This window comes from Nesoenas mayeri, assembly GCF_963082525.1.
Source record: "Nesoenas mayeri genome assembly, chromosome: 1".
Lineage (NCBI taxonomy): Eukaryota > Metazoa > Chordata > Aves > Columbiformes > Columbidae > Nesoenas > Nesoenas mayeri.
In genome coordinates, this window is record NC_137541.1 from 198223768 (window position 1) to 198237915 (window position 14148).

General features: G+C 39.2%; 1 protein-coding gene across 1 annotated transcript in view; it reads right to left on the minus strand.

Moving 5' to 3' along the window:
- The window catches only part of DYNC2H1 (dynein cytoplasmic 2 heavy chain 1), a 161742-nt gene extending 148337 nt beyond the window's left edge, over nucleotides 1–13405 (minus strand). The window contains exons 1-15 of the mRNA XM_080338541.1: nucleotides 12951–13405; nucleotides 10779–10949; nucleotides 9592–9727; nucleotides 9151–9269; nucleotides 7729–7873; nucleotides 6785–7017; nucleotides 6405–6539; nucleotides 6194–6307; nucleotides 5888–5999; nucleotides 5590–5714; nucleotides 4035–4210; nucleotides 2466–2661; nucleotides 1194–1289; nucleotides 748–900; nucleotides 541–639 (exon numbers count right to left, since the gene is read on the minus strand). Of these exons, the coding sequence (XP_080194667.1) occupies nucleotides 541–639; nucleotides 748–900; nucleotides 1194–1289; nucleotides 2466–2661; nucleotides 4035–4210; nucleotides 5590–5714; nucleotides 5888–5999; nucleotides 6194–6307; nucleotides 6405–6539; nucleotides 6785–7017; nucleotides 7729–7873; nucleotides 9151–9269; nucleotides 9592–9727; nucleotides 10779–10949; nucleotides 12951–13151 (2211 nt within the window). The 5' untranslated portion in view covers nucleotides 13152–13405. The remainder of the gene's footprint in view (nucleotides 1–540; nucleotides 640–747; nucleotides 901–1193; nucleotides 1290–2465; nucleotides 2662–4034; nucleotides 4211–5589; nucleotides 5715–5887; nucleotides 6000–6193; nucleotides 6308–6404; nucleotides 6540–6784; nucleotides 7018–7728; nucleotides 7874–9150; nucleotides 9270–9591; nucleotides 9728–10778; nucleotides 10950–12950) is intronic.
- Nucleotides 13406–14148: the final 743 nt, after the last annotated feature.

The following is a 14148-nucleotide window of genomic DNA, read 5'->3' on the forward strand; positions in this document are numbered from 1 at the left end:
TTCTTTATCAAAATCTCAATCATCTTGCTCAATTATCTTAAGTGTCTTCTCCAACCAAAATGATTCTATAATTCTATTTTAAAAGCTGGCAGTTGATAAATGAACAAATAAAAATGTGTCTTTTTCATTATTTCTAACTGAAATGTATTTTAATTCTAAATTTTATACATTTATTCTGTTCTACCTGGGGTGACTCATATCTGTACCAATTTCTTTATTTTACCTTGCGTTAACGGCTCAGACACAACTGATCCAGGTGACCTACAGTTTTCCCATTTTTTCACTTAACTCCTGTCATCTGACCAAGTGCTCTTCTTCTTCCATTACTAATATGACATTAAAAAGATTATCCTCATCCCCTTCCCCTGAGATTTTACCTTGAACCTGGCATCAACTAAGTAGTACACAGTCTGTTTTCCTGACCTAGCTAGTAACTCCTTAATCTAAATTAATTCAATCATGCTATGTTTGAGTCTTAAATCTGGATTACTATTGAAATGTCAAATGTTCATAATTTGCAATATGACAATGAAACCCTGCCTGTGACTCAAGGCTGGCAAAACCAGTTCTGAGCTCCTGGAGTCCATCTTTCCAACGCTGCTGCTGCCGAAGTAGATCAATATTCATGAGAGATATAACCTGTTAAAAGAATTTTAAAGGATAATAAACATTTATCACCACATAAATGAAGGAAAAAGTGAAGTAAGCTATAAGAGGGATGATTTCAATTTCACCTGGAAAATCTACCTTTTCAATGAAGTTTGTGTGCCACTTTCTCAGTTTTCTATTTTCAGTGGAAAGCCGTTCAGCAGCAGCTTGGAGTTTTTTGATATAAGCTTCCAGTTCTCTAGGATTATCCCATGTTATTTGACCTTTTCCTCCAGGACCAGATTTTGAATGCTTGAAAAACATACATCTATTGTAAGGTTTAATGATGAATATAGTCTACCAACTAGCATACAGGAAGCAATAATATGAGAAAGATGGTTTTACTGCTAGTAAAAAATGGAGGACCTCCCTCCCACAAAAACAAAAAAAAGCCCACTGATTTCAATAAATCCTAAATAAACAAATGATGTTGCTTTTATGAGAAGGCTACAGTTAAAATCCAGCAATAAACACATAAAAAGCAGCACAGAGTATGTACAGATACCACTGAAATTTAAAATACAAAGACAGAGGAATTTTTTCACCTTAATTATCTGTTCAAATGCTAGAGCAGACTGTAACATCATTGGCTTCTGACTCTGAATCATTTGTTGATCAATAGAATTATAAAAATGTGCCACCTGTAAAAATTAAGAGATTACATTTACAAGAACAGATAAAAATATTAATTTGCTAGTAAATGTAATATACGATATTTCTGAAAGTACTGCCCAATCAATATCATTACAAAATGAGAATTAAGAACAATAGTAAAATGTTTACAAAAATATTGTACATATGCAAGGCTAATTGGATCCTATCTTCTAGTGATGAATTCTAATAGCAAAAAAATGCTACTCAAACATCGGAGGTGATTATATTTCACCATAAGTGAAATAGGCTCAGTCTCTGATTTATTATAAGTGGAAAAGTTCCACTATTTTATGCAAATGTAGGCAACTAGTGCCATTTCAGAAGCCTTCACGTATCTAAGACATCCTCCAGGATATGACACAAGACCTAAAAAACATCTGTTTATTTCCAGATTGGCTACTGGGGTAAGAGGGATACCCTACAACTTGGTTTACTTGTCCACACACAGACATCTGTGCCTTTTGAGATGCCTAAAGTTTCCACCAACCAATAATCTAGATGCATGGGTATTTTGTAGGTCTTGTGTCACCTCTGCCTCACTAATGCAGGTGTCACAGATACCAATGACACCACATGTGACACTGAATTTAGCCTGTGTATTTACATAAGAATTTTTACCAATATATACATATTTATTCTTGCATCTTACAGTAACAGTAGAAAACTTGACATGGTATTTCAAATGAAATATAAGCAAAATAAAAACTTACGCAGCATTGAATCCAATTTAAAAAAAACCAGATATTTCTATTAAAATATTTATTAATATATTTTCAGTTGAAAACTAGCAACAGTGAGAACAAGCTAGTCGATTTTATGACATTTTCCTTCAGTTATAGTGATCAAAAACTGAGACTAAAACCAGGAGGCCAATTATTTACTTGTCTCATTTTTTTAATATTCACACAGTAACTTCACATAGCTTAAATCCTATGATTCATTTGGTTTCAAAAGAAGACGCATTCCAAAATTGCAAAGCATTTCTTAATTTTTGTTCTCTTTTAGGGATTAAAGTTAATTTGTTCAAGAAACAAGTCATTTCCATACAGACGAACACAGCAACAAGCTTAACCCACCGTCAGAAAAGATAATAGTCTAGAAATGTTCTACCACTAAAGCTGGGAAGTCAGAACAGGAAGTTATTATGATATTTAATCTGATACCTGTTTGAGGATGATCGCCTGCTTACAGAACTTCTGTGCGGTGTTTGCAACATGCTGTATTTTAACTGGTATAGCAAAGCCAAGTGCTGACAGCTGACGTACTTCTCTTAGGAGAGTCACCAAACGATCTGAATAAAGTATGTTTAGCGTCCCAAAAACATGATCCAACTCCATTACAGGACTGTTAGCTTGGATGCTAAACCAAAATCAAATTAAACATATTACTGAATATAATTTGATATTGATCCTTTTTTAGGTGCATTTTATAATAAAATAATAATTCTAAAAAGCTTTATGTCATTCTACTACTTTTTTCTGTGTTTATTAACATTTTAATTTACTCAGATAATTATCCTAGTAACCTTTCTCTTAATTCAAAGCCACTGAAGACAAGATGAACAATGCCTATTGGTTTTGCTCATGAAGTTTTTCTGGCTTGTTAACAATAGTTAAGATGTAATTCACAGACGGCCAGTACTTATCAAAACCACTGGGCCCATCAGATTCTCCCAGGCAGACACTATACAGAACTCAGCCTTCAGCACCACAAAGGGGAAGAAATTCTCTAAGGGAACCAGTCCAAGAACCAGCATTTGGATCAGTGAAGCATTCTGGGATACAAAACCAGAGGCTAATAAGAACATCAGTCTATCATTAGATTTTGCTCTATTTTTTTTTTCTACTATAGTAATGCTTCCACTGTCATTCTTTTAGGCTTCTTCCATAAAAACTTGAGCTTTACACATTTTTTAACTTTTTGTCTCATCTTTTTCCAGTTCCCATATCAATTGCATTCCTCTTTGCAGTGAGCTACCTCTCTTCTTCTTTTAATTAATCTCTTCACATCTTTTAAAATCTCACAATAAAAAAAAATTATTATACTAATATATTAGATGCCTGTTATTTATTGGAGTGCTGAATCTGCTTAATTGTTATATTTTAGTGTTTTTCAAAAAATAAAATTTTATATCCAAGTATCAACTCCTGTATTCTCTGAAATCGTGCACAAACTCTTTTCTCAAAGAGAGATTGCAACACTGAGATGCAGACAAAAACTATGTGGCCAATCAATTAAAAAAATAATGTTTAAAATATATTATAATGTCCCATAGAGTATTTTCATTATTTTGGGGAAAAGAATTCATGAGGTTTAAATCTATTTTCTTGCTCTTATTTCATCTGCTCTACTTAGACTGCGGAATTTCTTGTGAATAGCAATTTCTTTGTCACTCTATACGCGTTATCTATATATCACAGCTATACTCTAACTTCATCTGTTTTCTAGACATTATCACTATATGGATTACAATGGAAAACAAGTAGTAACAACAAGTAAATCAAACATGGCTTTCATTCCACTTGTTACCAGAAACTGAGAGATTAGTTATTAATAGTATACTTCAGTCTACGAACCAAGCCTGGCAGGATGATGAAATTATTATGAACTCTTCCATTTTGTTTCTCCACTCATTCTTGGTTCTGCAACATTGTTTATTTCCTTTATCAAGTTCCATTAAATTACACCACACTACAGATTTCAGCACAAATATTAAACAAGAATGTATTTACCAAAGTCCTGACTTGGGATTTGATAGTTCTGATTGGATATTCCTAGACCAATCACCAAATTGTTCTTGTTCATATACTTTTAACTGTTCCAGAAAAGAATCTGCATTTCGGTGAAAAGTTTGAAATCCAGACAAATCAGACAGAAGAGCCTCTGCCAGCTTGATAGCATCATCCACCTTAAATACAATCACAAAGAATGGAAGCTTAACTTTCCAGTATTCAATTAGAAAAGAAAAATAACCACAATAAAAATCGGTATTATAAAACATCCAAGTGACATTGAAAAACAGATTAGGAAAAAAAAAAAAGAAGTGAAACCTGAATTGTGTCCCAGCTGTTCAAATTCCCATTACAGTAAATTGGTTCCAAATAAGTTGTCCACCACGTGTGTCTACACTATTAAAACAGCCCAGAGCATCCTACCTGGTCTCTAGTTACATCTCCATAAAGGTACAGATCTCATATCCCTCTTTTGTTGTATCTATAAGGTCCATGCCAATACTCAAAGGTATTTAACTGGGATTTCACACCCACATGTGGACAAATTAATCAAAGCCCTAGTCAATGCAATCAGCAGAGATTTGAGAGCAATTAAAAAATTTAGCACAGCCGAAAGCAAACACAGAACCGAGACACATCAGCTCAACTGCTCTCTAGATTTTTAGCAGAACAAGCAGAAGAAATAATTGTGAAACCTGAGTTGCTGCTTTTGTCTCTGTAGGACACATAATAAATCAATACCTTTAGGACCTTCACCCTTGGTCACATTCAGCTGAAATGGGCCCTTGAGATTTCTGCAAATCAGAGGAGAATGCCAAAATCTAGGCTAATGGTTCTTCTGGGATAAGTAACTTCCATTCTCATTTAAATCTATAGTTATTGTAAATGGCACTTATGTTTACAGAAAGCATTTTGCTTTTAATTAGTCAATACTTTCCAAAAAAAGTTCCAGAGTTTCCAACTGAAGTGTAAATACAAACTAACAAAAATAAGTCAAAACAGAGTCAAATATATTTTAAACTCATTATGTTGTAAGAAAACACAGAATTGTTTGACATTTACTTTTCTTACAGTCTCTGTAGTAAATTCCCTGGCAGGCCCTGACTGAAAAGCGCACTACAAAGAAATCCCTTCAATTTCAAGGGGACACTACACAGGTTAGTAATAACAAGTGAGAATTAGGATGGCAGAACTTGGCTACCTGTAAATCTTAAACACAATTTTAAAAAGCAAACTGGAGGGTAACATTTAACAAATACACCTCTTCTCAGAATTTTGGGGTTTTTGGGGGGTTTTTTTGTGGGTTTTTTTTTTTTTCCCAAAAAATAATCGTCATAAAAACAGGTAGTTCATCCATATACTATGAAAAGACTGTCTTCTGAGTCAGTTAATAAAATTCTACTCAGCAAGCAGCACCACTGATAAGGAACCCTGACTGTATAACTCTTGATAAGGTCACTGTTTTTCTGTGGGGATTTCCCCACAGAAACCGCAAATGTAACATGCTTTATGTTCTACGATAATATTGCATCTAAACAGTAACACAATCTGTTACCTTCAGCTCCAGCTGCCGTACCCACACAATATTATTGACAACTTCAGAAAGGTTTTTGCCTGACAGTGGTCCAGAAACATCACCAGGAACACCATGGCATCGAGTTTCAAAGTCTGTCTGATAGTCTAACACAAACAAAAGATTCATGTTAGATCAGAAACCTAACAGAAAAAGTTTAAAATTATTATTGTAGTTATAAAAATATATAAGGGATACTAACACTCTAAAAGTAAATAAAGAATTCTAGTATTCACAAAAAAAAAGTTATGCAATTAAATACTTTTAAATAAATTTTTACCTTTGACATAATCTTGAAGTCTTGCTAGCAATGTTTCCCTTTCTAAAAGCAATTCTTTGCTTATATTTGGATGTTTTATCAGTTCCTTATATTTCTGAAATGTCTGAAGAAGCTGGAATGTGAAGTATAAAAAGGTTATCTCTTTCTCCTGAAAGAAAGCTAAACAAATTCTGACACTACTTAGGAGCGCTGTTCATAAGTATTGTCTTTGGCTCTAACTACACATTCCTTTGCTCCGAGCTGACTCCTTATGAATTCAATAACTTTATCTTTATGAAACTTTTCAGACTACAAAAATACCCATACCTGCTGAGGACTGTCCTCAATTTCTGAAATAAATTTCTTCAATTTGCTTGCTATTTTTTGTTCCGCTGGCGCAATAATTCTTCCATACTGGGAGACCGCTGCTTTCCATAGTGGCTAGAGATAATGAGCTCATATGTTAGTTTAGGACCATCCATATACATCATAAAAAGTCACAGAAAGAATGTGAATAAATTAAAAACAAGCATTATACCTCTGTGTAAGGATTATAGTGTACAGGATTTAGGCCAGCAAAGGGTTCAAACACTTGGGCAAGATGTAAGGCATTTTGTTCTCCAGGCGGTAAAAATAATGTAAGTTTTTCATGCAGTGTTCTGATAGCTAGCACCTATAACAGAAAAATATATGTTATATATCCAACACATTTTTACATAAAACTTACATTTAGAAGCAAAAAGCACAAGCCATCCCTCTCCTTACAACAAATTTTTGAAAGGCTCGGGCAAACATGGATTATGGAATGCTATCTGACTCTGAAAAGGCTATAAAAGTGGTTTAATGCCCTTTTTAAACTTTAAATAATGTTTTTTAACTGTGTCTAAGGAAACAAATGTGTATAATTCAAATCTTTACCTCATCAAGACGTTTGCCAAGTTTTGCTAACAATTCGGGAAAATATTTCTCATTTTTCCATGGATGTGGAGTATAACGTTGCCATAGTTGTCCAGTTAGGTACTCACAAGCTGACACCCACTGCTCACAAATCAAGATGCCAGCCTTGAGATTTTCTTTAACACTGTGAAAAGCGTCCTCCCACAGCTTCAAAGCTGCTAATTTTCTCTGAACATATCTACCTAGCGAGCCACCTAGAACACAAAAAAGTATACAAAAGCAATATGTTAAGTTTGTTCAAAATAATTCCTTTAAACTCTACACCAAGTTCCAAACACATTTTTTAAAAGCTAGTGTAATGTCTTAATTTCAAACCACACAAGTGTATCAACAACTGATAATTCTGTTTCAGATTTAGTAAGTCTCTTAAACATCTCCAAGTTAAACTGAGGTTGGTCTGATGGATTTGGATTTTGGAATCCACACACAAGCCCCTGTCTGTGTCAGCAGTGATGGCAGCAGCTGCCTGTCCCCAGCCAGCCTTCCCCCACACACACCTCTGGCTGCAGCAGATAAACTCGTTGTCTTAGGCCTGTGCCAGACTGTGAGAACAAGAGAATAACCTCTCTGCATGTCCTGCTCTCACCTCCACACAGACCGAATCAACTTTCAGATGGGGGTTTTTAAGTAAATAAACTTTCTCCCCCAGGAAAAAGACAAGTAGTCAAACAGAAACAAGACAAATCCAATCCATAGGCTGAAAGGTATACAACTCCATTGTGGTATTATTGTCATCTTCCCAATCACGTGTGAAGAACTGGATGAACTATTGAATACTATAAGGCTATTAATATTAATGGATTCAGGTTATCACCAGTGCCTTTAGGAGGAAGAAGGCCTGTGCTCAAGGATTCACTTTACTCTTTCTCTACAGTTCATTTAATAAAGATTGCACAAAGCTTTACCTATGACATCCAACAGATTATGCATGCGTGGCTGTGGATAAGGATCATGTTCTGTTTGTCTCCACACAGCATCAAGAGTATCTCTGGTAGTCTCCACCAAATCCACAACTTCAAATAATGAAAGACTATCCAAGTTGTAATAATCCTAGAAAAAAATATCCTTAATGCAACTAGCACTGTGGAAACATTTATACTTTTCTGCAGCTGACAGCTGCTTCATGGTTTTTGTTGCTTAACAGAATATGGCATAATCCTATCAAAAAAACACAAGCATTTCTGTAAGTTTATTCATTTGAAATTGTATTAATATCTGAAGTGCTATGCAAGCAAGTGCTTTACAGGTGCCTAAAATTTTGCATTATAGAGTTCATTATTATCCTCTGCACTTTCACTTTTCCTGTTTATAACTTCATTTGTCAATTTCTGGTTCACAAACTGTAGCACACTGCTGTATTTCCACAGCAGCCTTTCTGATTCAATGGTCAAATCTGCTCCCAAGTAAATGTTGTACCATTGTCACTAGAAACTACATAAATGTTATTTAAAATCTTGCCTGAGAAAAAATAACTAAAGAGTTCATATAATTAAAACAAGTAAATAGTCCCAAGCACAAACTCTGGCTGGGCGGAGAATGGATTGAGAGTAGCTCTGAGGAAAAGGGCTTGGGGGTGTTGGCTGATGAGAAACTCAACATGAATCACAATGTGCACTTGCAGCCCAGAAGGCCAATCGTATGCCAGGCTGCATGAAAAGGAGTGTGACCAGCAGGTCGAGGAAGGCGAATCTGACCCTCTGCTCTGGTGAGACCCCACCTGGAGTCCTGCATCCAGCTCTGGGGCCTCCAGCATAAGAGGGACATGGACCTGTTGAAACATGTCTAGAGGAGGCCACAAAGATGATCAAAGGGATGGAGCACCTCTCCTGTGAGGACAGTCTGAGAGAATTGGGGTTGTTCAGCCTGAAGAAGGCTCCAGGGAGACCTTATAGCAGCCTTCCAGTACCTAAAGGGGACCTACAAGAAAGCTGGGGATGGACATTTTACAAGGGCATGTAGTGATAGGAGGAGTAATGGTTTTAAATTGAAAGAATGTAGAGTTACATTAGTTATAAGAAAGTCTTCACTACGAGCATGGTAAGGCACTGGAATAGGTTGCTCAGAGAAGTTGTGGATGCCCCATCCCTGGAAGTGATAAAGTCCAGGTTAGACAGGGCTTTGAGTAACCTGGTCTAGTGGAAGGTGTCCCTAGGGGGACTGGAACCAGAAAATATTTAAGGTCCAACTCTAACCACTCTATGATTACATATTAATATATTTGAAAAGAGTGTACAGATACTGACATATATTTCACAAGAATGATGGTTTTTATTAAGTCTACAAATGTATCACTAAATGTATCACTGACCATAGAAAACAAAACATACTTTTGCAATGTCCTCAAATAGGTCTTTAAAATGGGAAGCTCTCTCTTTATTACACCATTTACTTCCATGATGAGCACATTCTGTCCACAACTGAAATTCATCTGTTGGTGTAAGTATAGCTGCAAATAAGAACGGAAGATATTTAAATATAAAATATATGAATGGTCACAAAATATTTTCAGTCAGAACATCCTTTCTAAAGTACATTTATATTATATTGTTTTATAACTGCCCTTCAACTTCTGACTCCAACTAGATGAAGTATCAAGTTCATACCAATACAACAGAGTTAATCACCACTGATTCCAATCTATTAAGTACAACCTGTTAAATGTCACACTCTGCAGTCACTGGGATAATGAAGACTAAAAACTCAACCTATAAATCAATGATTTACTCCTAATTTAAAATTAATTATAAAAGATGTAACTGCAAACAAACCTCGCACATCATCTTCACTGACTTTTTTTCCTGTATAATTAGGATCTGATCTTCTGAGAACGGTACTCAAGCCAGCTTCAAGCTCACTTAAAAGTTTCTGGAGTTTGGGATCAAATGTTTTACTCCATTTCTCATCCTGCAATGAAAATGTCAAAAAAATGTGACTCACATGACAGAACAACTACTATTTTCCTCCCATTAATCTCAAAAATAATAATAATAATAATAATAAAAAAAACCCACAAAAAACCAAAACCAGATCAATAGTGTTGCACCATCACATGGTTGGACAATGCAATAAGTTATTTTTCTTAAAGTCAAGGAAAAACATCTTATTCTTTTCACTTTTCAAATCAGAATAATACTGTGCAATTTATTTTTATAAAAAAATTCAAAAGTCTATTGTTTGATTTATCAAAGTACTCTGAAAATGTGTTCAAAATTGTTTGTTAATTAATTATCTTAAGTTAAATAATTTGGAATCTACCTCTATAGCAGAACCTAGAAATTGCTAGAATCAAATACTAAAACTTATTGTGTTTTTCTAAAATCATTTTAGTAATGTGGTGACATACAAGAAAATTTTAAAATTTAAATGCTGAAATTCTGCTTGTTCAGCTTATGAAATACAGCCATGGTTATCGTTTTTGACAAAAAATCCAGAAGGAAATATATTCTGTAATGGAACAGAAGGAAAAGCCTAAGAACATCTCAAAAAAAAAAAAAAAAAAAAAAAAAAAAAACCAAAAAAACAAAACCTGTGAAAAATGCAGCCATAGAAATTAACCTGGAGTGCTGGAGTGTAGCATACCTATCTGCCACATATTACAGAAACCATAGTTTGCATGATACTGATCTCTGCATCCCAGATAAAATATAAGAATATTTAAAACAGGAAAAATACACAATACTGGAATTACTGGTGGAAATGAAGTAAGGATCTGTTGCCTCCACTAGCCACCACTCAGTGTATTCCACATTTCTAGTCAGGCACATGTTTTACCTCATTACTGATAGGAGGCAAAGTACCTTCTTTAACTTAGAAATTAGAACTATCGTTAATTATTTAAGCTCCTAAAATATTTCATTTCTGGAACATAAAATATTTATCTTAGAATAGTTAACGTTCTATGGAATTTCAATGTTTCAGTATAAACATAGAATATTTAAATCAGTACATTGCTCACCTTCAGTAATACTGGTGCAAAAACTTGTCGGACAGCTTGATAAAGGGTGTTAATTGGTGAATCTAGCATAGATGACACAAGAATATTACTATGAAGATTATCTTCTGTAATTACATCAGGTCGCAGCTTAAAGAACACCAACACATTATTCTTTGAATCAGTAGCTTCAATCTGTAATAACCAAGAAGACAGGCTTTGTTCATAATATTGTCATTGATTGCATATTATACTAAACTATGAACACCATTTACACAAATTATTTACATTAAGAAAAAAAAATATAAAATACTGTATCACTCCCTAGGGGCTCTAATAACATTCTGGTAGTGTCTGATTTGATCAGAAAACCAAAACGTGTATTATACCCATTCCTGAGTTGAGAGGAACCTAAAATATAAATTCTAACATCAACTACCCAATGCCTTTTCATTACAAAATACTTGTAAACACCATAATTACTTAAGCTATTTGGATTTTGAAAGCTCCACTTACCAATTCCTGCGAGAAAACCAGAAACTCCATCTTGTGCCTATAGAAGACTAAGCATAAAGCTCATCTTCTTTTTCTTTTTTGCAGTTTTGCACTACATAACTTTGGGAATACTTTTCTAAACATTCTGTATTATCCTACTGAGCCTGTAGATACACAACTCTACTGCAATTCATAGACTTTTCAAGGACAGGAAAATTTTAAGTTGTAATACAACTCTTGTTCCCTTCACAGTCCAACTTATGAGTAAAGTTCCAAAAGTTGCCATAAGAGCAATTATTGAAAATATTTGTGGCCAAGGAGAATTGATAAAATAGAGAACATTATTAAATATCTGATGAAACAATAGCAAAAAGATACATTAGCTGAAATCCCCAATTCTATTCAATTGTGAATATCTGTGAACTTTTTTTTTTTTCTGTTAAAAGAGGGCTAGTAAAAACAGCTTTCAATTTTACTGGACAGTATCAATTTTACTTTCTTATCCGGTCCTTAGTCCAACAACTACACACAGCGTTTCACTACGAAAACAGATACACATTATAGCCCCTATATGCATCTGATCTGTATCATATGCACTGTATCATACAGTGGCTCAGTAACACACCCCAAAACCTGGAACACATAAACGTTCGTTGTTGCATGAACACAGCAGGCACTAAACTTCACAGACTACATGGACGATTACACCAGGAGGTAAGCTACTGGTCCACACAGCAGTTTGCATGTTAACAACTCATTACACTACCCATCGGTGCACAAAAACCCCATCACAAACACACGAGATGCCACATCCGTGGTCTCACAGCAGAATGACAGGACACACTGTGCGCTCATGAGCACTGTGTGGCAGGCACTACACTGTGTCCTGATCACACAGTGACATTCACAGCACATCACACCCCACAGTGTCACTTGGACGAGCCACTCACAAAATCACAGAATCACAGAGTCACAGAATGGTTGGGGTTGGGAGGGAGCTCTGGAGCTCATCTAGTCCAACCCAACTGCTAAAGCACGTTCACCAGAGCAGATTGCACAGGAATAGCGCATAGTAGATTGCACTCGTTGAACACAAACATTCAAAGCAGGACATTTCACACAATAAACCTCAGATTTCTTCACAGCTGGAGACATCAATTTGCAAAATGCATGATTTAGTCAAACACCCACCTTCGGACTTGTCAGATATCAGCCAGCATGCCCCATATTGCGCCACACTTCCTGCACGGACATTGGCAATGCCACATTGGTCACCCGCACGCATCCTTGCCCAGGAACCAGCCGCACATCAGACCCCACCGGGCATTTGCAGCAAGACGACGAGCCATTCCAAGCCACTCTGCGACCTTCCAAGCCATCCCGAGCCACCTCCCAGGCTGTGTTACACAGCGGCAACATACACCATGCTAAAGCTACATGTCAGCATGGGCACAATTCACTAGCAAATACATCACGCAGCTGACCGTGTGGTTTCCACAGACTCTTGGGAAAGTAATTCTAGCAGCAGACACTGACACCAGCACAGATATTTGCAGTAGGATGATGCCCCACAAGCCAGACATTAGTGTTTTATGGCCACTGATGCTGGGCGGACCCCAGGCTCTGCCCCCTCTCGCACACAGGGATGGGCGGGCAGGCGGGACCCGCAGGTCGCAGCACACGGGGCCGGACAGCCTGTACCTTGTTGGAGGCGCTGAGCTCCGTGCCCAAGCGCTGCACGACGAGCAGGAACTCGTTGCCATCGTCGAGGAAGCTGGTCAGCTCCGGGCGGGCATGGAGACCCGCGGCCAGGGCGGCAGGACCCGCAGCCGGATCCAGCCCGAAGTAGTTGGCGGCCGTGGCTGAGATAAAGCGCTTCCTCTTGTCCCCCTCCCCGGCCATGCTGGCAGGACGCGGGCCCGCCAGGCGGGATCAAGGCGGAGGTGGATCCACAAGCCGCCGGGAGCACACGGAGGGCTGACGGGAGGAGACCCCAAGGGCGGGCGGCGGGAGGGACGGCGGCTCACGCCGGGGTGCAGGGCCAGGCCCGAGGCCTCCCGGCGTCGCTGCGTTGCCAGGACCCGTCGCTATGGTGACTGAAAATGGCGGCCCTGGAGCTCTCGCGAGCTCGGTCCGGGTGGCAACGGGCAAGGGCTGCGCCACGGCCGCGGCGGGGACACGGCAGCGATCGACGCGCTCGGCAATCGGCTGCACGCCGGCCGGGGTGAGCCAGGCGAGGGTGGCGCGGGGAGGTGCCCTGGCGGCGCACGCCCCCTGCAGGCCGCCCCGGGACGCCTGAGGCGGGGACGGCGGCAGCTCCTGCCCGGGGCTCGGGTGCTCCCGGCGGCGTCCCGACCTGCTGCCTGCTTGCCTCCCGGCGGGAAGTACCGGGGCGTTTCTCCCGCTATCTGCCGCATCCCGGTGTCACGGGCACCGCGCTACTGGGGGCTCTTCCCTCACCTCCCCGCTCCGCTACCCAGCAGTTTCCGCTGCCGAGCCAGCGGGGCAGTGGGGGGCGGCTGCCCCGGCTGCGGGCGCGGCCCCGGGAAGCGGTGGGCGAGCGCTCCGGGCTCCGCCAGCAGCAGCGGGCAGCCGCGGAGGGACGTGTCCCATGGACATCCACCCCACAGCACCGGCTCCGCGCCCGGCTGCGTGGGACAACCGCGATGAGCGATACCAACGACTAATGCAGAATAAATCTGAATCACGATAAATCGTGATCGCGTTAAATCGTGATCGCGTTATGTCTCGCGCCGGGAGCCCTGCGGGGACCGGCTGGCGCAGCCCGCGGCGGATCCGCCATCGGCAGCGGGTGCGTGTGGCTCCGGGCAGTGCGGGCTCACCGAGCGGGCAAGGCTCCCCGCCGGGGCTCCCGGCGCAGGGCGTCTGTACGGTGAAC